Below are 18,109 nucleotides of genomic sequence, written 5' to 3' on the forward strand. Positions count from 1 at the left end.
ACAGTGTTTATCTGCTTGAGCTCTAGCTTGGTGCTTTGCTTTGTCTTCTGTGTGTGTTATTTGTGCAGTGCTGGTACCTCTGGTTCTGCTAGCCTTAGTTTCTGTTTTCTATTGGTTTCTGCAGCCTTCTCTTTGTTTTCTATTAGGAGGTGACCCGTTTTTGTGCCTAGTCCTTAGTTATCGTAGGTTTCAGCCAAGTCATAGTGCAGGGTCAGTTTTCCCCCTTCTACCTTAGTCCTGTGTTGCAGATCCATAGCACGAGTTACTGCAATATTTTTTATTCTTCAGCCAATATCCTGAAATACCTATTTCATATATTTATAGCTTAGATCAAGGGTCTCAGACACGTGGCCTGCTGTCCGCATGCGGGGTCCTGAAGCCTCATTGTGAGGCCCCCGTGCTTCCAAGTTCTCGAAACAATTGTGTCCAAGGAATCAACGCAGTGCTGATGCCAGCACTGGGAATGGTCCTAACCTCTAGTATTAAAACCTTACCATGTGTCAATGTGAATAAGGGCTGAAAAGGACCGGGTCCCGAATATGAACACCCAGCAGGACCATCTTGAAAAAATAGTGTTTACCAAGTACCCATTGATATATATATATATATATATACAGGTCCTTCTCAAAAAATTAGCATATAGTGTTAAATTTCATTATTTACCATAATGTAATGATTACAATTAAACTTTCATATATTATAGATTCATTATCCACCAACTGAAATTTGTCAGGTCTTTTATTGTTTTAATACTGATGATTTTGGCATACAACTCCTGATAACCCAAAAAACCTGTCTCAATAAATTAGCATATTTCACCCATTCAATCAAATAAAAGTGTTTTTTAATAACAAACAAAAAAACCATCAAATAATAATGTTCAGTTATGCACTCAATACTTGGTCGGGAATCCTTTGGCAGAAATGACTGCTTCAATGCGGCGTGGCATGGAGGCAATCAGCCTGTGACACTGCTGAGATGTTATGGAGGCCCAGGATGCTTCAATAGCGGCCTTAAGCTCATCCAGAGTGTTGGGTCTTGCGTCTCTCAACTTTCTCTTCACAATATCCCACAGATTCTCTATGGGGTTCAGGTCAGGAGAGTTGGCAGGCCAATTGAGCACAGTAATACCATGGTCAGTAAACCATTTACCAGTGGTTTTGGCACTGTGAGCAGGTGCCAGGTCGTGCTGAAAAATGAAATCTTCATCTCCATAAAGCATTTCAGCCGATGGAAGCATGAAGTGCTCCAAAATCTCCTGATAGCTAGCTGCATTGACCCTGCCCTTGATGAAACACAGTGGACCAACACCAGCAGCTGACATGGCACCCCACACCATCACTGACTGTGGGTACTTGACACTGGACTTCAGGCATTTTGGCATTTCCTTCTCCCCAGTCTTCCTCCAGACTCTGGCACCTTGATTTCCGAATGACATGCAAAATTTGCTTTCATCAGAAAAAAGTACTTGGGACCACTTAGCAACAGTCCAGTGCTGCTTCTCTGTAGCTCAAAAGTGGCTTTACCTGGGGAATGCGGCACCTGTAGCCCATTTCCTGCACACGCCTGTGCACGGTGGCTCTGGATGTTTCCACACCAGACTCAGTCCACTGCTTCCTCAGGTTCCCCAAGGTCTGGAATCGGTCCTTCTCCACAATCTTCCTCAGGGTCCGGTCTCCTCTTCTCGTTGTACAGCGTTTTCTGCCACATTGTTTCCTTCCAACAGACTTACCATTGAGGTGCCTTGATACAGCACTCTGGGAACAGCCTATTTGTTGAGAAATTTCTTTCTGGGTCTTACCCTCTTGCTTGAGGGCGTCAATGATGGCCTTCTTGACATCTGTCAGGTCGCTAGTCTTACCCATGATGGGGGTTTTGAGTAATGAACCAGGCAGGGAGTTTATAAAAGCCTCAGGTATCTTTTGCATGTGTTTAGAGTTAATTAGTTGATTCAGAAGATTAGGGTAATAGGTCGTTTAGAGAACCTTTTCTTGATATGCTAATTTATTGAGACAGGTTTTTTGGGTTATCAGGAGTTGTATGCCAAAATCATCAGTATTAAAACAATAAAAGACCTGACAAATTTCAGTTGGTGGATAATGAATCTATAATATATGAAAGTTTAATTGTAATCATTACATTATGGTAAATAATTAAATTTAACACTATATGCTAATTTTTTGAGAAGGACCTGTATATATATATATATATATATATATATATATATACAGTGGGGCAAAAAAGTATTTAGTCAGTCAGCAATAGTGCAAGTTCCACCACTTAAAAAGATGAGAGGCGTCTGTAATTTACATCATAGGTAGACCTCAACTATGGGAGACAAACTGAGAAAAAAATATCCAGAAAATCACATTGTCTGTTTTTTTAACATTTTATTTGCATATTATGGTGGAAAATAAGTATTTGGTCAGAAACAAAATTTCATCTCAATACTTTGTAATATATCCTTTGTTGGCAATGACAGAGGTCAAACGCTTTCTGTAAGTCTTCACAAGGTTGCCACACACTGTTGTTGGTATGTTGGCCCATTCCTCCATGCAGATCTCCTCTAGAGCAGTGATGTTTTTGGCTTTTCGCTTGGCAACGCGGACTTTCAACTCCCTCCAAAGGTTTTCTATAGGGTTGAGATCTGGAGACTGGCTAGGCCACTCCAAGACCTTGAAATGCTTCTTACGAAGCCACTCCTTCGTTGCCCTGGCGGTGTGCTTTGGATCATTGTCATGTTGAAAGACCCAGCCACGTTTCATCTTCAATGCCATTGCTGATGGAAGGAGGTTTGCACTCAAAATCTCACGATACATGGCCCCATTCATTCTTTCATGTACCCGGATCAGTCGTGCTGGCCCCTTTGCAGAGAAACAGCCCCAAAGCATGATGTTTACACCACCATGCTTTACAGTAGGTATGGTGTTTGATGGATGCAACTCAGTATTCTTTTTCCTCCAAACACGACAAGTTGTGTTTCTACCAAACAGTTCCATTTTGGTTTCATCAGACCATAGGACATTCTCCCAAAACGCCTCTGGATCATCCAAATGCTCTCTAGCAAACTTCAGACGGGCCCGGACATGTACTGGCTTAAGCAGTGGGACACGTCTGGCACTGCAGGATCTGAGTCCATGGTGGCGTAGTGTGTTACTTATGGTAGGCCTTGTTACATTGGTCCCAGCTCTCTGCAGTTCATTCACTAGGTCCCCCCGCGTGGTTCTGGGATTTTTGCTCACCGTTCTTGTGATCATTCTGACCCCACGGGGTGGGATTTTGCGTGGAGCCCCAGATCGAGGGAGATTATCAGTGGTCTTGTATGTCTTCCATTTTCTAATTATTGCTCCCACTGTTGATTTCTTCACTCCAAGCTGGTTGGCTATTGCAGATTCAGTCTTCCCAGCCTGGTGCAGGGCTACAATTTTGTTTCTGGTGTCCTTTGACAGCTCTTTGGTCTTCACCATAGTGGAGTTTGGAGTCAGACTGTTTGAGGGTGTGCACAGGTGTCTTTTTATACTGATAACAAGTTTAAACAGGTGCCATTACTACAGGTAATGAGTGGAGGAAAGAGGAGACTCTTAAAGAAGAAGTTACAGGTCTGTGAGAGCCAGAAATCTTGATTGTTTGTTTCTGACCAAATACTTATTTTCCACCATAATATGCAAATAAAATGTTAAAAAAACAGACAATGTGATTTTCTGGATTTTTTTTCTCAGTTTGTCTCCCATAGTTGAGGTCTACCTATGATGTAAATTACAGACGCCTCTCATCTGTTTAAGTGGTGGAACTTGCACTATTGCTGACTGACTAAATACTTTTTTGCCCCACTGTATATATATTTTAACTGTTGCTTTTACTTATTTACTTACAGCAGGGTATATGTTCATTTGGTTTCTGTCTTGGGTTTTATCCCATTACAGACATCATCATCCCAGCTCCCATTGAAGCTCACAAAATTTCCTACCAAGTTTTCCTTGGAGTGGGCAGAAACTGGTGTACAAGGAAAAAAGTCACTCAATCACGGTCATAATATACAAACTCCTTGCAGATGTTGGACTTGGTGCAATTTGAACCCAGAGTTGCAAAGCGACAGTGCTGATCACTGAGACACTGTGCTGCCCACGTTTCCAAGTACCCCTAATGAGGCTTGTGCACGTATTTCTTTTTACTGAGCAGTATAATGTATTATGCTTCAATCCAGGAATACCCACCTTTCCCTGTATTTGAACTGCCCGTTCTTATTTACATATTTATATGTTCTTTTTTGTCATATTTTAATAATGAATAGCAAAAAAGATTCTTTCATCTCTCTCTAAAAGCCTTATTTCTTTAGGTGTTTGCTTTGGATATCCTTTTGGTTTATAATTTAAGATTGAGGATATTGATGTATTCAAAAATACATAAAGCATGAAAAAGAGATAGCATAAAATGGCCAATATGCCGTAGAGTCGGCACACCAGAGTTATAGGGAATTTGAGTGTATATACGCAGACAAACCATAAGGTCCCTGTGTGACATCATCGTGTATATGTCTGACTGAGCAATTTCTTACACGAGTATCAGATTAATATGTCTATGGACAACAAGCCTGAACAGAGAGGTAGAACGCCAGATCAGCCCTGGTGTCAGGTGGCGGCGTGAGTGTGTTGGAGAAGATTATGGCCCTCAAGCACAGCTGCCTATCAGCCATCTTCTGACTTTTTGGCTCTGATTGATGAGTGAATTTCATTACTTTGCCCAGAGCTCAGACGATAACATTATATATTCAGCATGTAAATCATCAAAGTCTTCCTACCTCCAGAGGATACCGGTATATAAATGTAAGAAAGGGTCATCTTCATATGTGCAGCTGAGACCTACAGAAATCTATCCAGAAACCAGTGATAAAAATCAGACCTGGGAAAAGTAAAGTCCCCCATACTAGTGATGAGCGAAAGTGCTGGGATAAGGTGTTATCCTCCATTCTCGGGTGCTAACCAAGTGTCCTCGGCGTGCTCAACTAATATGTTCGAGTCCCCGCGCCTACATGTCTTGCGGCTTTTCGACAGCTTCAATACATGTAGGGATTGTCTAACAAACAGGCAATCCCTGCATGTGTTGCAGCTGTTGAACAGGCTTGAGACATGCAGCCGCGTGGACTCAAACACATTAGAAGACACGTCGAAGACACTCAGCACACGAGCATGCTTGAATAGCGCCTTATCCGAGCACGTTCGCTTATCACTAGTCCATATACATTAAACTAAAGTCTACAGAATCTGCCGGTACGGTAGTGGCTGGTAAAGAGTCTAATGTGTATGGGTGCTTCCCGACTTTCCCCCAATAGATGATGTTGGAGCACAAAAGGATCAGGTTGCGGGATTTCCAAAGACTGATAATAGGATTTGGAGGGGAGGCGGTAGCCTCAACCGACAGCTATTTATTTTGTATGGGTGCCCTAATTGACTCAAAAACTGGCCCCTAACTTGTTCACTGAGACTCACGCAGACCAAAAAAACTACTCAGTAAAAACAATGAACAAGACAGATATCCACTAAACAAAGTAAGTGCACTTTTTATGCTTTGTTTTCCTGCTTTACCCCTGAAAATTGGCCTGTGATGTGGAGGCTTGATATATGAGATGAGGATGTCAAAAAAGGATGAGGATGTCAAAAGTGAGAAATAAAAAGACCTAAAACCTAAAATAAGTTCAAATCACCTCCCCCCCCCTTTGTTCAACTGAAAATAAAACAGAAATGTCCGATCTATCAAAATATAAATGAAATTGGTAAACGACGTAACAAGGAAAAAAAATCGAACCAACAGAATTATGTTTTTTTTGGACGCAGCAATATTGCAATAAAATGCAATAACAGGCGATCAAAACATTGTATCTGCCTCAAAATGGTATTAGTAAAAACATCAGCTCAGGGTGCAAAAAATAAGTTATCACCCAGCCCCAGATCCCAACAAATGAAAACACTACGGGTCCCGGAAAATGGCGACAAACGCAAAAACTTTTTTTCATACACATTTCCCAATTTTTTTGCCACTTAAATAAAAAATAAACTACCCATGTTTGGTATCTACATACTTGTACTGACCTGGGGAATCATATTGCCAGGTCAGTTTTACCATATAGACAACATGCTAAATAAAAAACCCAAAACACAATTGTGGAATTGCACTTTTTTTTTGCAATTTCACTGCACTTGGAATTGTTTTCCTGTATTCCAGTACACTATATGGTAACATCAATGGTGTCATTCAAAAGTACAATTTGTCCCACAAAAAAAACAATCCCTCATATGGACATATTGATGGAAAAATAAAATAAAAAAGTTTTGGCTTTTGGAAGAAGGGGATGAAAAAACTAAAAAAGCGGAAAAAAAATGGCCATGGCGTGAAGGGGTTATTCATTCCCACCTAGTTTCTACTAGTTAATTCTTGCAATTTGTAATATTGTGTGCTAATTTGTAATAAATAAGTGCATTTCAACAAAAATATCTGCCGTGCCTAAAAAAAGCCAAAAACATCACCGCATTTGCTACAAACACAAGGTTTATTATAACGCATGTTTTGTTGGAATTGGTTGGTCGTTTGTAGTTGGAACCTGGAAACTCTGCAATGTGACATATAATGTGTATTCCCCGTAGTAACCTAAAGATTTTGGAATATCAGCAACAGCTTTTTGGAAGGTTTTTAGAGGATCAGCTTTTTCCAGCAGAAAACTCCAGACCAGAATGTAAACCTTGGAGATGTGTATGACAGGGATAAACTGGAACATATTGGCTTATCTGTCATGTGAAGCAGGATAATTGTTCCATTTGTCCACACATATCTGGGTCCAAATTGGATAAGATCTAACAAGTCAGCCTCTGGGAATAATAATCTGAATCCTTTTTTGGCTTTATGACAGCCCAATATTAGGGTCAGTGGAGGACATGGTCATCTTCATGCAGTAATGAAAAAGTAAGTCTGCCCAAAATACATAATTACCCTGTTGCTTTAATAATTTTTCCTTAGTTTACCTATGCCGCCACTTAAAATTATAGTCAAACATTCCTGACATTCACCAGGAGAACATTGTGTCATGATAGAAAAACACACTATTGTCACATATCAGAGTCCACAACAAAAAAGCCAATAAATTAGGTCACAGACGTAACAATGGGGTTGATTTATGACTGCATTTAGACCAATTTTCTTGGGTGTTACATTGAAAAATATTGTTTAAGGTCTGGTAGATGTAGCTCAACTAAAGAGCTTAGTGTGCCAATATTAAAAGGGTTTTTCAGGGTATCCTCATATTGTGTAAATAGCTCAAAGTACTCAATAAAATAGAAGAAATTGTACTTTCAGCGATCTCCCGCAGCTCCCGCTCACCCAGTCTGCTTCCTTGTCCGATCCCTGACACACCAGAAAATGTTCTCTTAGAGCACAGTCAGACGACTATATAAATAGGAGCAAAATTGAAATGCGGGGCATGGACTGGCCAGCCGGTCTTCTAGCTTCATGAATTTCTATGATGCTATCACGCTCGGGTTGGGAAAGTCGCTGGCCAGTCCGTGCTTTGTGTTCCAATCTCACTCCAATTTACATGGTTGTCTGACTGTGCTCTTAGACAGTCACTGGCTACAAAAGTAAACCGCCTCAACCAGTGATCAACTAAGAGGGCATTTCCAGCTATTTTTGGTTAAAATTTGATGCTGAATCACTTCTGACAGACAAGTCGTGAGTTGGAGAGTCAAGGAGTCTGGAGGGTACGTCATAAACAAAGGGGTGAGACAAAGGCGTAGTCTGGTGAGAGTCCGGGGTCAGAATTCCATGAAGGTAGCGGATCAAGACTAAGGGGTTAGTCAAAGACAAATCCAAAGTCAGGCAACAAAGATCAGAATATAAGAACTCAGAGCACACACCACTTGAGCATACCTACAACTAGCAATGTTCTAATCATCGCCAACCAGGTAAATAGCCAGGTAATAACCTAGAATCGGTCACACCTGGAAGGAGCCTAGCAGATTGGACAGCTGAGCTGTCATTCACAATACTGACAGCTCAACATGTCCCTGCCACAGATTGGGGGACTGAGCTGTCACTCACAATTCTGATAGTTCATATCTCCACCTATTCTATAACGAGGCTGAGCTGTCACTCACAGTATCCTTAGGAAGAGGTGAGTGGTGAAATCGTAACATAAACAAAGAATTCCAACCATTTTTGGTATGTCAATGAGAGCTGTGTTAGTAATTTACCAATAATTTATACTCACTTCTAAATCCATTGACCCTATTGACTTTTATTGGGGAACTTTCCCTAATGGTGTTCATCATATCAGCAGACAATATAGTGAAGCTTGCTAAGCCATTGTGTCTGCCATCCTTGTAAGAATAAATGGCTACGAACAAAGCCTACAAACCAGGTGGGAACACAGCCTAATAAGTTTTTTTTACTACATCTAGAAACCACAGACAGATTTTTACATGCAGATTAAGCTGCATTGAAGTCATAAAGAAAAAACGTGACCATTATGATAAAATATCGTGAAAAAATGAAAAATATTACAAAGGTCCGAACCTAAGAAATTCATCAAATGTAAACTTACATTTCTAAATGTTATTCCATGTAAATTCAGTAATTGGGCAATTATTACTACACCAATGGAGGCAGAGAAACATACAAGAGTGAAATCCCCAAACACACCAAGAAATAATTTTTGCCCTTTTTAGAATTTTGTATTTACCATATTAAATCACATCAGAATAAATAATACAGCCACTCACCGCTGTCTTCAACAGTAAAATGGAAAATGTCACTGGTGGCGTTTTCCTTGCCTCGTAACACATAGCAGATCTTCATGTCGTCAATGTCCGCTGTAAGAAAACATAGGCATTTGCTGAATTCAAAAAGTAATGATAATCAGTTACTAATAGATTTTTAATGATGAGAAGAACATTCCTATTACATTTTGCTTATGTTCACATGTAGCAAAAAATGTCAAGAGTGCTGATATAAGAAGAAGCTGCTCACATTGCTGTCCACCCTGCCTATCTGATCTAATACTGGAGACACAAGGAGTGCAAAGGTAAGAAGAGGTTGCCCACACTGCTGTACACCCTGCCTATCTGATCTAATATTAGAGATACCAGGAGTGCTAAGGTAATAAGAGGTTGCTCACACTGCTGTACACCCTGCCTATCTGATTTGATACTGTAGTTACTAGGGGTGCTGAGGTAAGAAGAGGCTGCTCACACTGCTGTCCATCCTTTCTATCTGATTTAATACTAGAGTTACCATGGGTGTTGAGGTAAGAAGAAGCTGCTTACACTGCTGTCCCTCCTTTCTTTATATCTGATCTAATACTGGTGTTACCAGGGGTGCTGAGGTAAAAGAGGCTGCTCACACTGCTGTCCATCCTTTCTATATGATCTAATATTGGAGTTACCAGGGGTGTTGAGGTAAGAAGAGGCTGCTCACACTGCTGTCCATCGTTTCTATCTGATTTAATGTTGGAGTTACAAGGTGTGTTGAGGTAATAAGAGGCTGCTCACACTGCTGTCCCTCCTTTCTTTATATCTGATCTAATACTGGTGTTACCAGGGGTGCTGAGGTAAAAGAGGCTGCTCACACTGCTGTCCATCCTTTCTATATGATCTAATACTGGAGTTACCAGGGGTGTTGAGGTAAGAAGAGGCTGTTCACACTGCTGTCCATCATTTCTATCTGATTTAATACTGCAGTTACAAGGTGTGTTGAGGTAATAAGAGGCTGCTCACACTGCTGTCCTTCCTTTGTATCTGATATAATACTGGAGTTGCAAGGTGTGTTCAGGTAATAAGAGGCTGCTCACACTGCTGTCCATCCTTTCTATCTGATTTAATACTGCAGTTACAAGGTGTGCTGAGGTAATAAGAGGCTGCTCACACTGCTGTCCCTCCTTTGTATTTGATATAATACTGGAGTTACCAGGCGTGTTGAGCTAATAAGAGGCTGCTCACACTGCTGTCCATCCTTTGTATCTGATATAATACTGGAGTTACCAGGTGTGTTGAGCTAATAAGAGGCTGCTCACACTGCTGTCCATCCTTTGTATCTGATATAATACTGGAGTTACCAGGTGTGTTGAGCTAATAAGAGGCTGCTCACACTGCTGTCCATCCTTTGTATCTGATATAATACTGGAGTTACCAGGTGTGTTGAGCTAATAAGAGGCTGCTCACACTACTGTCCATCCTTTCTATCTGAATGAGTGATTGCTGTGGCCTCTAGATAACTTCACAGTATGTGGTATAGGTTATCTCCAGTGCACATGCTCACAAATACCTGTCTTATTAACTTTCTAGGACATGTTTCTGTCAGTGTAATAGAACAGCATACATTTTAATTTACTAGTGATTAACCCCTAGACAAAACAAATGTGATTTGCTAATTAAAGGTATTTAGTAATTTATTTATAATGACATTTCCATTAATTTTATTTTTTTCTCTCAGAGAAACCCTACAGGTGGAAATGCTCTGAACAATAAAAAAAATTAGGCACTCAGACCATTAGACCATAGATGAAAACACAACCAGTATCAATGTAAATCAGATAAAGAAAGAAAAGGAAAAATAATGTCTCCATGGTTCAGTAACTTATGATAGTCCTGATAGTAACTGGAAACTGCTTGAACACAGAAAAGAGGTTAATTAAGGTAATAACATAGCCGACATCAACCCTTTCATACCACACATTGAGGTCAAGCAATTGCCATGTTTGCCCATTTTAACCTGGTAATTTCCATTGACAGGTTAACTTTTTTAAAGGTACCGTCACACATAGCGACGCTGCAGCGATACCGACAACGATCCGGATCGCTGCAGCGTCGCTGTTTGGTCGCTGGAGAGCTGTCACACAGACAGCTCCCCAGCGACCAACGATCCCGAGGTCCCCGGTAACCAGGGTAAACATCGGGTAACTAAGCGCAGGGCCGCGCTTAGTAACCCGATGTTTACCCTGGTTACCATCCTAAAAAGTAAAAAAACAAACGCTACATACTTACCTACCGCTGTCTGTCCTCGGCGCTCTGCTTCTCTGGTCTGGCTGTGAGCGCCGGGCAGCCAGAAAGCAGAGCGGTGACGTCACCGCTCTGCTTTCCGGCTGACCGACGCTCACAGCCAGAGCAGGAGGAGAGCAGAGCACAGCGCTGGAGGACAGACGGCTGTAGGTAAGTATGTAGTGTTTGTTTTTTTACTTTTAGGATGGTAACCAGGGTAAACATCGGGTTACTAAGCGCGGCCCTGCGCTTAGTTACCCGATGTTTACCCTGGTTACCAGCAAAGACATCGCTGAATCGGTGTCACACACACCGATTCAGCGATGTCTGCGGGGAGTCCAGCGACGAAATAAAGTTCTGGACTTTCTTCCCCGACCAGCGATCTCCCAGCAGGGGCCTGATCGCTGCTGCCTGCCACACTGGACGATATCGCTAGCGAGGACGCTGCAACGTCACGGATCGCTAGCGATATCGTCTAGTGTGACAGTACCTTAACTCTATCAGTGCCTGGGGCAGGAATCATCAAAGGAGAGTAACTTATCAGAAAATAGTTTAGCACAATGACTGATTGGTCCATTATCTGTAAGTCTCTTCAAATATTTTACCCTGTTTGTACAATTATCATGAAGGATAAGCTGGGGGAGTCAGAGACTCACTGATTAGGGGGAGATGCTGGCAAGTCTTCATAATAAAGCAGTGAACACTTCCCTTTGAACATTCCCCTTCACACATCCGCTTAAAAAAAACATATGAATGAGATGGTCTGATTTTACTATCCATGTGGTTTTCTCTCGGCGTTCTGTGTGTACCATCCCTGTGTCATCCATGTGCCATCTTTGTGTGAAGAGCGGTGATGTCAGTAATGTCAGTAACGTCAGTTTTCGGGTCACGTCGTGGGAAGTGCTGGACTGCGTCAGATATACGAGGCAACTTTTCTATGTAATAAATTGGTGAACATGAGAAAGTGTCTTGTTTTTATTTCTCTCTGTTTATGTTTTTCAGATTTCCATTTGTGGACTACATCTGACTCCCAGGACTACGTCGGACTTGCCTTGTTTTTTTTTTTTTTTTTTAATAAATTGGTGAATCATGGAAAGAATGTTTTTCAAAGTAAAGTATTTCTGTGTGTATGTTTTCTTCTTTTTATTACTGGTAAATTGGTAAATGGGGTGTCTTATAGATACCTCTCCATTACTAACACCAGGGATTGATGTCAGCTGTGTTTTTAGACAATTCACAGCTGACATCAACCTCATCTACCATTACCCTGATTGCCAACGCACCAGGGCAATCGGGAAGAGCCAAGGCAAAGCACCAGAAATGGGGCATCTAATGTGTTGTGCCATTTCTGGGGAGGCTGCTGGCTGATATTTTTATGCTGGAAAGGGCCCATTGACCAGGGACCTTACAAGCCTCATAATAACAACAGATCACAGCTGTCTGCTTTACCATTGCTGATTACCAAAAATGGGGGATTTTACCTCCACATCTTTTTTATTTATTTATTTATTAGGTTAATCTATGCACAAAAGAGATCCTCATAAAACTTTGGTTGCACATACCATGAGATTGGCCTAAGAGCTTTAAATCCATTACCTGGCTCTTAAGAGTTCTTCGAGCCTTAGCTACAAGAGCTTTGCACGGGCTACACAGAAGACTTTTGTCTTAGGAAGCATTTTCAGTGTATGTGTATGGTATGTACTGGGAAAGCTCCTGGCATATACGTCAGATGTAACTATAGGAGGACTATCTATTCAACTTTCTTCTGCCAGTGTATTTCTATCTATCTACTTGTATATTTTATATGCAAATTGACTCTTCAGTGAGAAAGAGAGCGTGAACTCTTGTACCACCTATTGGAAGCAGCAATCCTAAAAGTCAATATTAACCCTTTAATGAGCCTTACTATATGACTTAGGATAAAAGACCAACCAGAATTTAAATTTGCAGACACTGGGTTTCAGGCCAATAGCTCCTCATCAATGCAAAGCATGAGATCTGATTTGGCTGAATTATGAGGCTTCTGACTGGAATCTAAGGATTAATGGTTCTCCTTGAGGGGCGTGACATGCCAGACATGCGAGTGTAAGGAGACTTATAAGCCATGCAATGCTCCTCTGGGAAATTAAATATGCTAATTATCATGTTTTGTACTGATGAGGGGCAACACCCCCAAAACACTGTGTCTGCAAACTGAGATTTTGGTTTGGCTTTTATCATAAGTCATATGACAAGGCTCGTTAAAGGGTCAATATTGACTTTTTGGATTGCTACTTCCAATAGGTGGCACTAGAGTTCAAGTCCTCTTCCTCTCTGATGAGGCAATTTGCATATTTAATTTCCCAGAGATGCATTGCATGGCTTGTAAGCCTCCTTACACTGGCATGCCAGGTATGTTACTCTCCACAAGGAGAACCATTACCCCTTAGATTTATAATTTATAGAGTAGCAGACAAGCAAGACAATTAAAATCAGCACTAAATAAAAAGAGCAATATCTATGAAACTGTATCGCAAATTGAGAAAAAAACGGAGTACTCAGGAGAGCAGCACTAGTAAGAGACCACTTTTGACCTGCCGACCGGTCCTCTTTAACATGATGAGGTAGGAGTGGACTGAGTTTACAAGTTGCAGTGGCAATATTAGATACTACAAGCCTGTATTTTACCGGCTAATGCTGGCAGCACAGGACACATGCCATTAGCTTTAACAAAGAGGGAAAATGTCCTTTCCCACAATTAGTTTAGCTCTGGAACTAGCCAATGTAATTAAGTGAGAAGATTAAATGTAGAGGATGTTGGATGATGTGGAAAAGGTCACGCTGATAAAATCTCATGCAGTCGACCCAATTTACTATTCAACGCTGAGTAAGTACAGTAGCCTTAGGTTAAAGGTTAAAGTTTAAAGTTTAAATGGGCTGAGAACAAAAAGGTGTTAAAATAATAATAGAAGCAACATTTATCTATTGAAGCCTGTCTGTTCTGGAGGTCCACACCGTTCTACGATGATACATACATCATTCAGGTGACCTATCCCTAATCTCAGCGATCTTGTGTCATACAGAGAAATGTCACCTGTATGGCCAGTGACTGGCTGCAGTGGTCATGTATGTGAGTAATATTCATGACATCATCATTGCAGTAATAGACTGGGACAATTGGAGTAGCAGAGGATTGAATGGATGACAATTTATTATTTTAGCACATTTTGTGCCCTAAACTGTAAATCATATCAGAATTACCTTAATTGCTCTGTTGAAAAAGACCCCACAGCTGAGGCTATGTAAAGATGGCACAGCCACTTTCCTCGCCGTAAAGGTAGGCAAGATGGCGGCACTCACACAATGTACCTAACTGACGGTTTTCTGGTCCGTCTCTAATCACATCAGACACTGAACAATAACTAAACACATTATATGACCGCTAGCACCTGGTGTGGGGGCCACTGTCCTGCCCACATGCCCAAGGAAAGTGACGGCATATACAGAGTTACAGTCATGGCCAAAAGTATTGACACCCCTGCAATTCTGTCAGATAATACTCATTTTCTTCCTGAAAATGATTGCAAACACAAATTATTTGGTATTATTATCTTCATTTAATTTGTCTTAAATGAAAAAACACAAACCCCCATCAGGGACAGTGATGATAATGTGTGCAAACTGTAAATCGCTGCGGAATATGTTAGCGCTATATAAAAAAAATAAAGATTATTAAAAGAGAATGAAGCAAAAAGCAAAACATTGATCATTTCACACAAAACTCCAAAAATGGGCCAAACAAAAGTATTGGCATCCTCAGCCTAATACCTGGTTGCACAACCTTTAGCCAATATAACTGTGACCAACCACTTCCGGTAACCATCAATGAGTTCCTTACAATGCTCTGCTGGAATTTTAGACCATTCTTCTTTGGCAAACTGCTCCAGGTCGCTGATATTTGAAGGGTGCCTTCTCCAAACTGCCTTTTTTAGATCTCTCCACAGGTGTTCTATGGGATTTAGGTCTGGACCCATTGCTGGCCACCTTAGAAGTTTCCAGTGCTTTCTCTCAAACCATTTTCTAGTGCTTTTTGAAGTGTGTTTGGGTAATTGTCCTGCTGGAAGACCCATGACCTCTGAGGGAGACCAGCTTTCTCACACTGGGCCCTACATTATGCTGCAAAATTTGTTGGTAGTCTTCAGACTTCATAAAGCCATGCACACGGTCAAGCAGTCCAGTGCCAGAGGCAGCAAAGCAACCCCAAAACATCAGGGAACCTCCGCCATGTTTGACTGTAGGGACCGTGTTCTTTTCTTTGAATGCCTCTTTTTTTCCCTGTAAACTCTATGTTGATGCCTTTGCCCAAAAAGCTCTACTTTTGTCTCATCTGACCAGAGAACATTCTTCCAAAACGTTTTAGGCTTTTTCAGGTAAGTTTTGGCAAACTCCAGCCTGGCTTTTTTATGTCTCGGGGTAAGAAGTGGGGTCTTCCTGAGTCTCCCACAATACAGTCTCTTTTTATTCAGACGCCGACGGATAGTACGGGTTGACACTGTTGTACCCTCGGACTGCAGGGCAGCTTGAACTTGTTTGGATGTTAGTCGAGGTTCTTTATCCAACATCCGCACAATCTTGCGTTGAAATCTCTTGTCAATTTTTCTTTTCCGTCCACATCTAGGGAGGTTAGCCACAGTGCCATGGGCGTTAAACTTCTTGATGACACTGCGCACGGTAGACACAGGAACATTCAGGTCTTTGGAGATGGACTTGTAGCCCTGAGATTGCTCATGCTTCCTCACAATTTGGTTTCTCAAGTCCTCAGACAGTTCTTTGGTCTTCTTTCTTTTCTCCATGCTCAATGTGGTACACACAAGGACACAGGACAGCGGTTGAGTCAACTTTAATCCATGTCAACTGGCTGCAAGTGTGATTTAGTTATTGCCAACACCTGTTAGGTGCCACAGGTAAGGTACAGGTGCTGTTAATTACACAAATTAGAGAAGCATCACATGATTTTTCGAACAGTGCCAATACTTTTGTCCACCCCCTTTTTATGTTTGGTGTGGAATTATATCCAATTTGGCGTTAGGACAATTCTTTTTGTGTTTTTTCATTTAAGACAAATTAAATGAAGATAACAATACCAAGTAATTTGTGTTTGCAATCATTTTCAGGAAGAAACTGAGTATTATCTGAAAGAATTGCCATGGCCATGACTGTATGTGCCAGAACAACAAATTACGGCCTTTTAGTAAATATTCTCACATATTACTGCCATATAGTGCCAAGATAATACTACCATACACAGCCCATATAATACTGCTATATAATGTTTAAATAGGCAACACTCAAATAATAATAATCTTGTATACGGAGCTGTACTCTGGAAATCCTTTAGGGAATAAATGCAGCAATGGTCGAACATGTGCATCTGCCAGTTAATTCAAACAGGACAGAAATGACTCCTTCATGCAGAATACCCCTTTAAGAAGCGTACATAATATGGCTGTATACTGCACTTTAATTCCCAGATATTACCATTGTATACCACTAAGGCTGGTTTCATATATCTGTGTTTTACGGTCCGTGTATGGACCCCGATGTATGTGCTGGCTGCGGGTCTCCAGCTCCAAACTCAACTGCCTTAGGGCTCATGCAGACGTCCAAGCAATCCCACTTGCTCTGCTTCCATATTGCATCTTAGCTCAGTCACCAGTCAGGACTTCAGAAAGAGCTGTAGCTAAATGGCCCCATACACATTAGATAACTATTAGCCAACAAGTACCTCTCCTGAGCCCTCCAGATACAGCACTGTGTGGCTCGGCCAAGAGCTCATGGATCCTCTATGATAGTAGTGGCTTACCTACTGGAGAACAAAAGGATGGGTCATTGGAAATTCCTACAGCCACATCCTAGTCTCCCCTGACTGCTGGCAGATACCGCTGATGCTGTAGATACTGCTGATATCACCAGGTTTGCTCTAATGTGTATAGGGGCATTAAAGGCATCCATACACATAACATAAAAGTCGGCAGAAATGGCTGATTTCGACCCTAATGAACGATCGTGGGCTGTTTTGGTGAAATGAAAAATTTTTTACTTTGACCAATGTCTGATCATTATCGTTCAGAAGACCCATCGGGTATGTTGGATATTTTTGGCCTTTGGTAAGCACAGCGTGCATCATTGACCGAAAAATCCAGTTATGGTCAATGTGATTTCAGATATTTTCTTTCTCCACTGATGAATGACCGTTTGGCTAATGTGTATAGGGACATTAAGAAATGAAGCTGAATGATAGGGTAAAAGTATACATATTTTTGTCTTTTATCTTCTAGTGACTTTTAATTTTCCAATGAGTAATTACTGATAATACAAAGTGCATCATTTTTTTCTATACTTATATCAATATCTTTGTCCTTTTTTCTATACTTTTACCGTTGAACCTGACTGCAAACTGTTGATGGAGATAAACCCTACGTATCTCCAGCATATTGGATATAAAATTATATATATATATTTTTTTTATAGGTTCATAACTATCTGGACTATATTTATTCAGCAGTTACATTATTTCTGAGCACTGATTTTCAGGATTTAACGTATGCCTGCAGGGTGCACGGACCAGTCCAGGCTTGAGTCAGGGGAGTAGAATCACCGAACGCCAGCAGGTTCAAACTCATATCCTGTGTTATGGCTCTTCCTAAATACGATCCATTTGGAACCGCTCCAGCAATTACGGAGTTAATAATTGCTTGTTACAGAATTGTGAACCGGGAGATCAAAAGCTGAAGATACAGAAATGACATGCAACAGATTGCAACATGGCTTCATCCCACCACTAAAATAACATTTTGTCAATCTTGTTAAGTATTTAATATGATGAGATTTCTTCTGAGCTTACGTATTGCTAGATGTCTGGCACTTCCAATCCCACTGCAATTAGTAATATTGATTTATATTCGGCCGCCGGTACCGGTATCACGGCTGAATACTGCCCGGCAGGCTGAGCTTTGAACTAGATCCATTTGGCATTGGTCATTTGCGAGTTTCAGTGCTGAAGACTGAAGACCTTCACTAAGCAACTTTTGCTATTTAAAGTGTTTTTTAAT

General features: G+C 41.1%; 1 protein-coding gene and 1 long non-coding RNA gene across 2 annotated transcripts in view; one reads left to right on the forward strand and one right to left on the reverse strand.

Moving 5' to 3' along the window:
- The window catches only part of FREM2 (FRAS1 related extracellular matrix 2), a 337,360-nt gene that overhangs the window by 293,424 nt on the left and 25,827 nt on the right, over window positions 1-18,109 (reverse strand). Inside the window, exon 2 of the mRNA XM_069758934.1 lies at window positions 8,766-8,855. Within this exon, the coding sequence (XP_069615035.1) occupies window positions 8,766-8,855 (90 nt within the window). The remainder of the gene's footprint in view (window positions 1-8,765; window positions 8,856-18,109) is intronic.
- LOC138671060 (uncharacterized) overlaps window positions 1-18,109 on the forward strand; it is a 73,562-nt gene that overhangs the window by 24,386 nt on the left and 31,067 nt on the right. The window lies entirely within an intron of this gene.

This window comes from Ranitomeya imitator, chromosome 3 (genome assembly GCF_032444005.1).
Source record: "Ranitomeya imitator isolate aRanImi1 chromosome 3, aRanImi1.pri, whole genome shotgun sequence".
Lineage (NCBI taxonomy): Eukaryota > Metazoa > Chordata > Amphibia > Anura > Dendrobatidae > Ranitomeya > Ranitomeya imitator.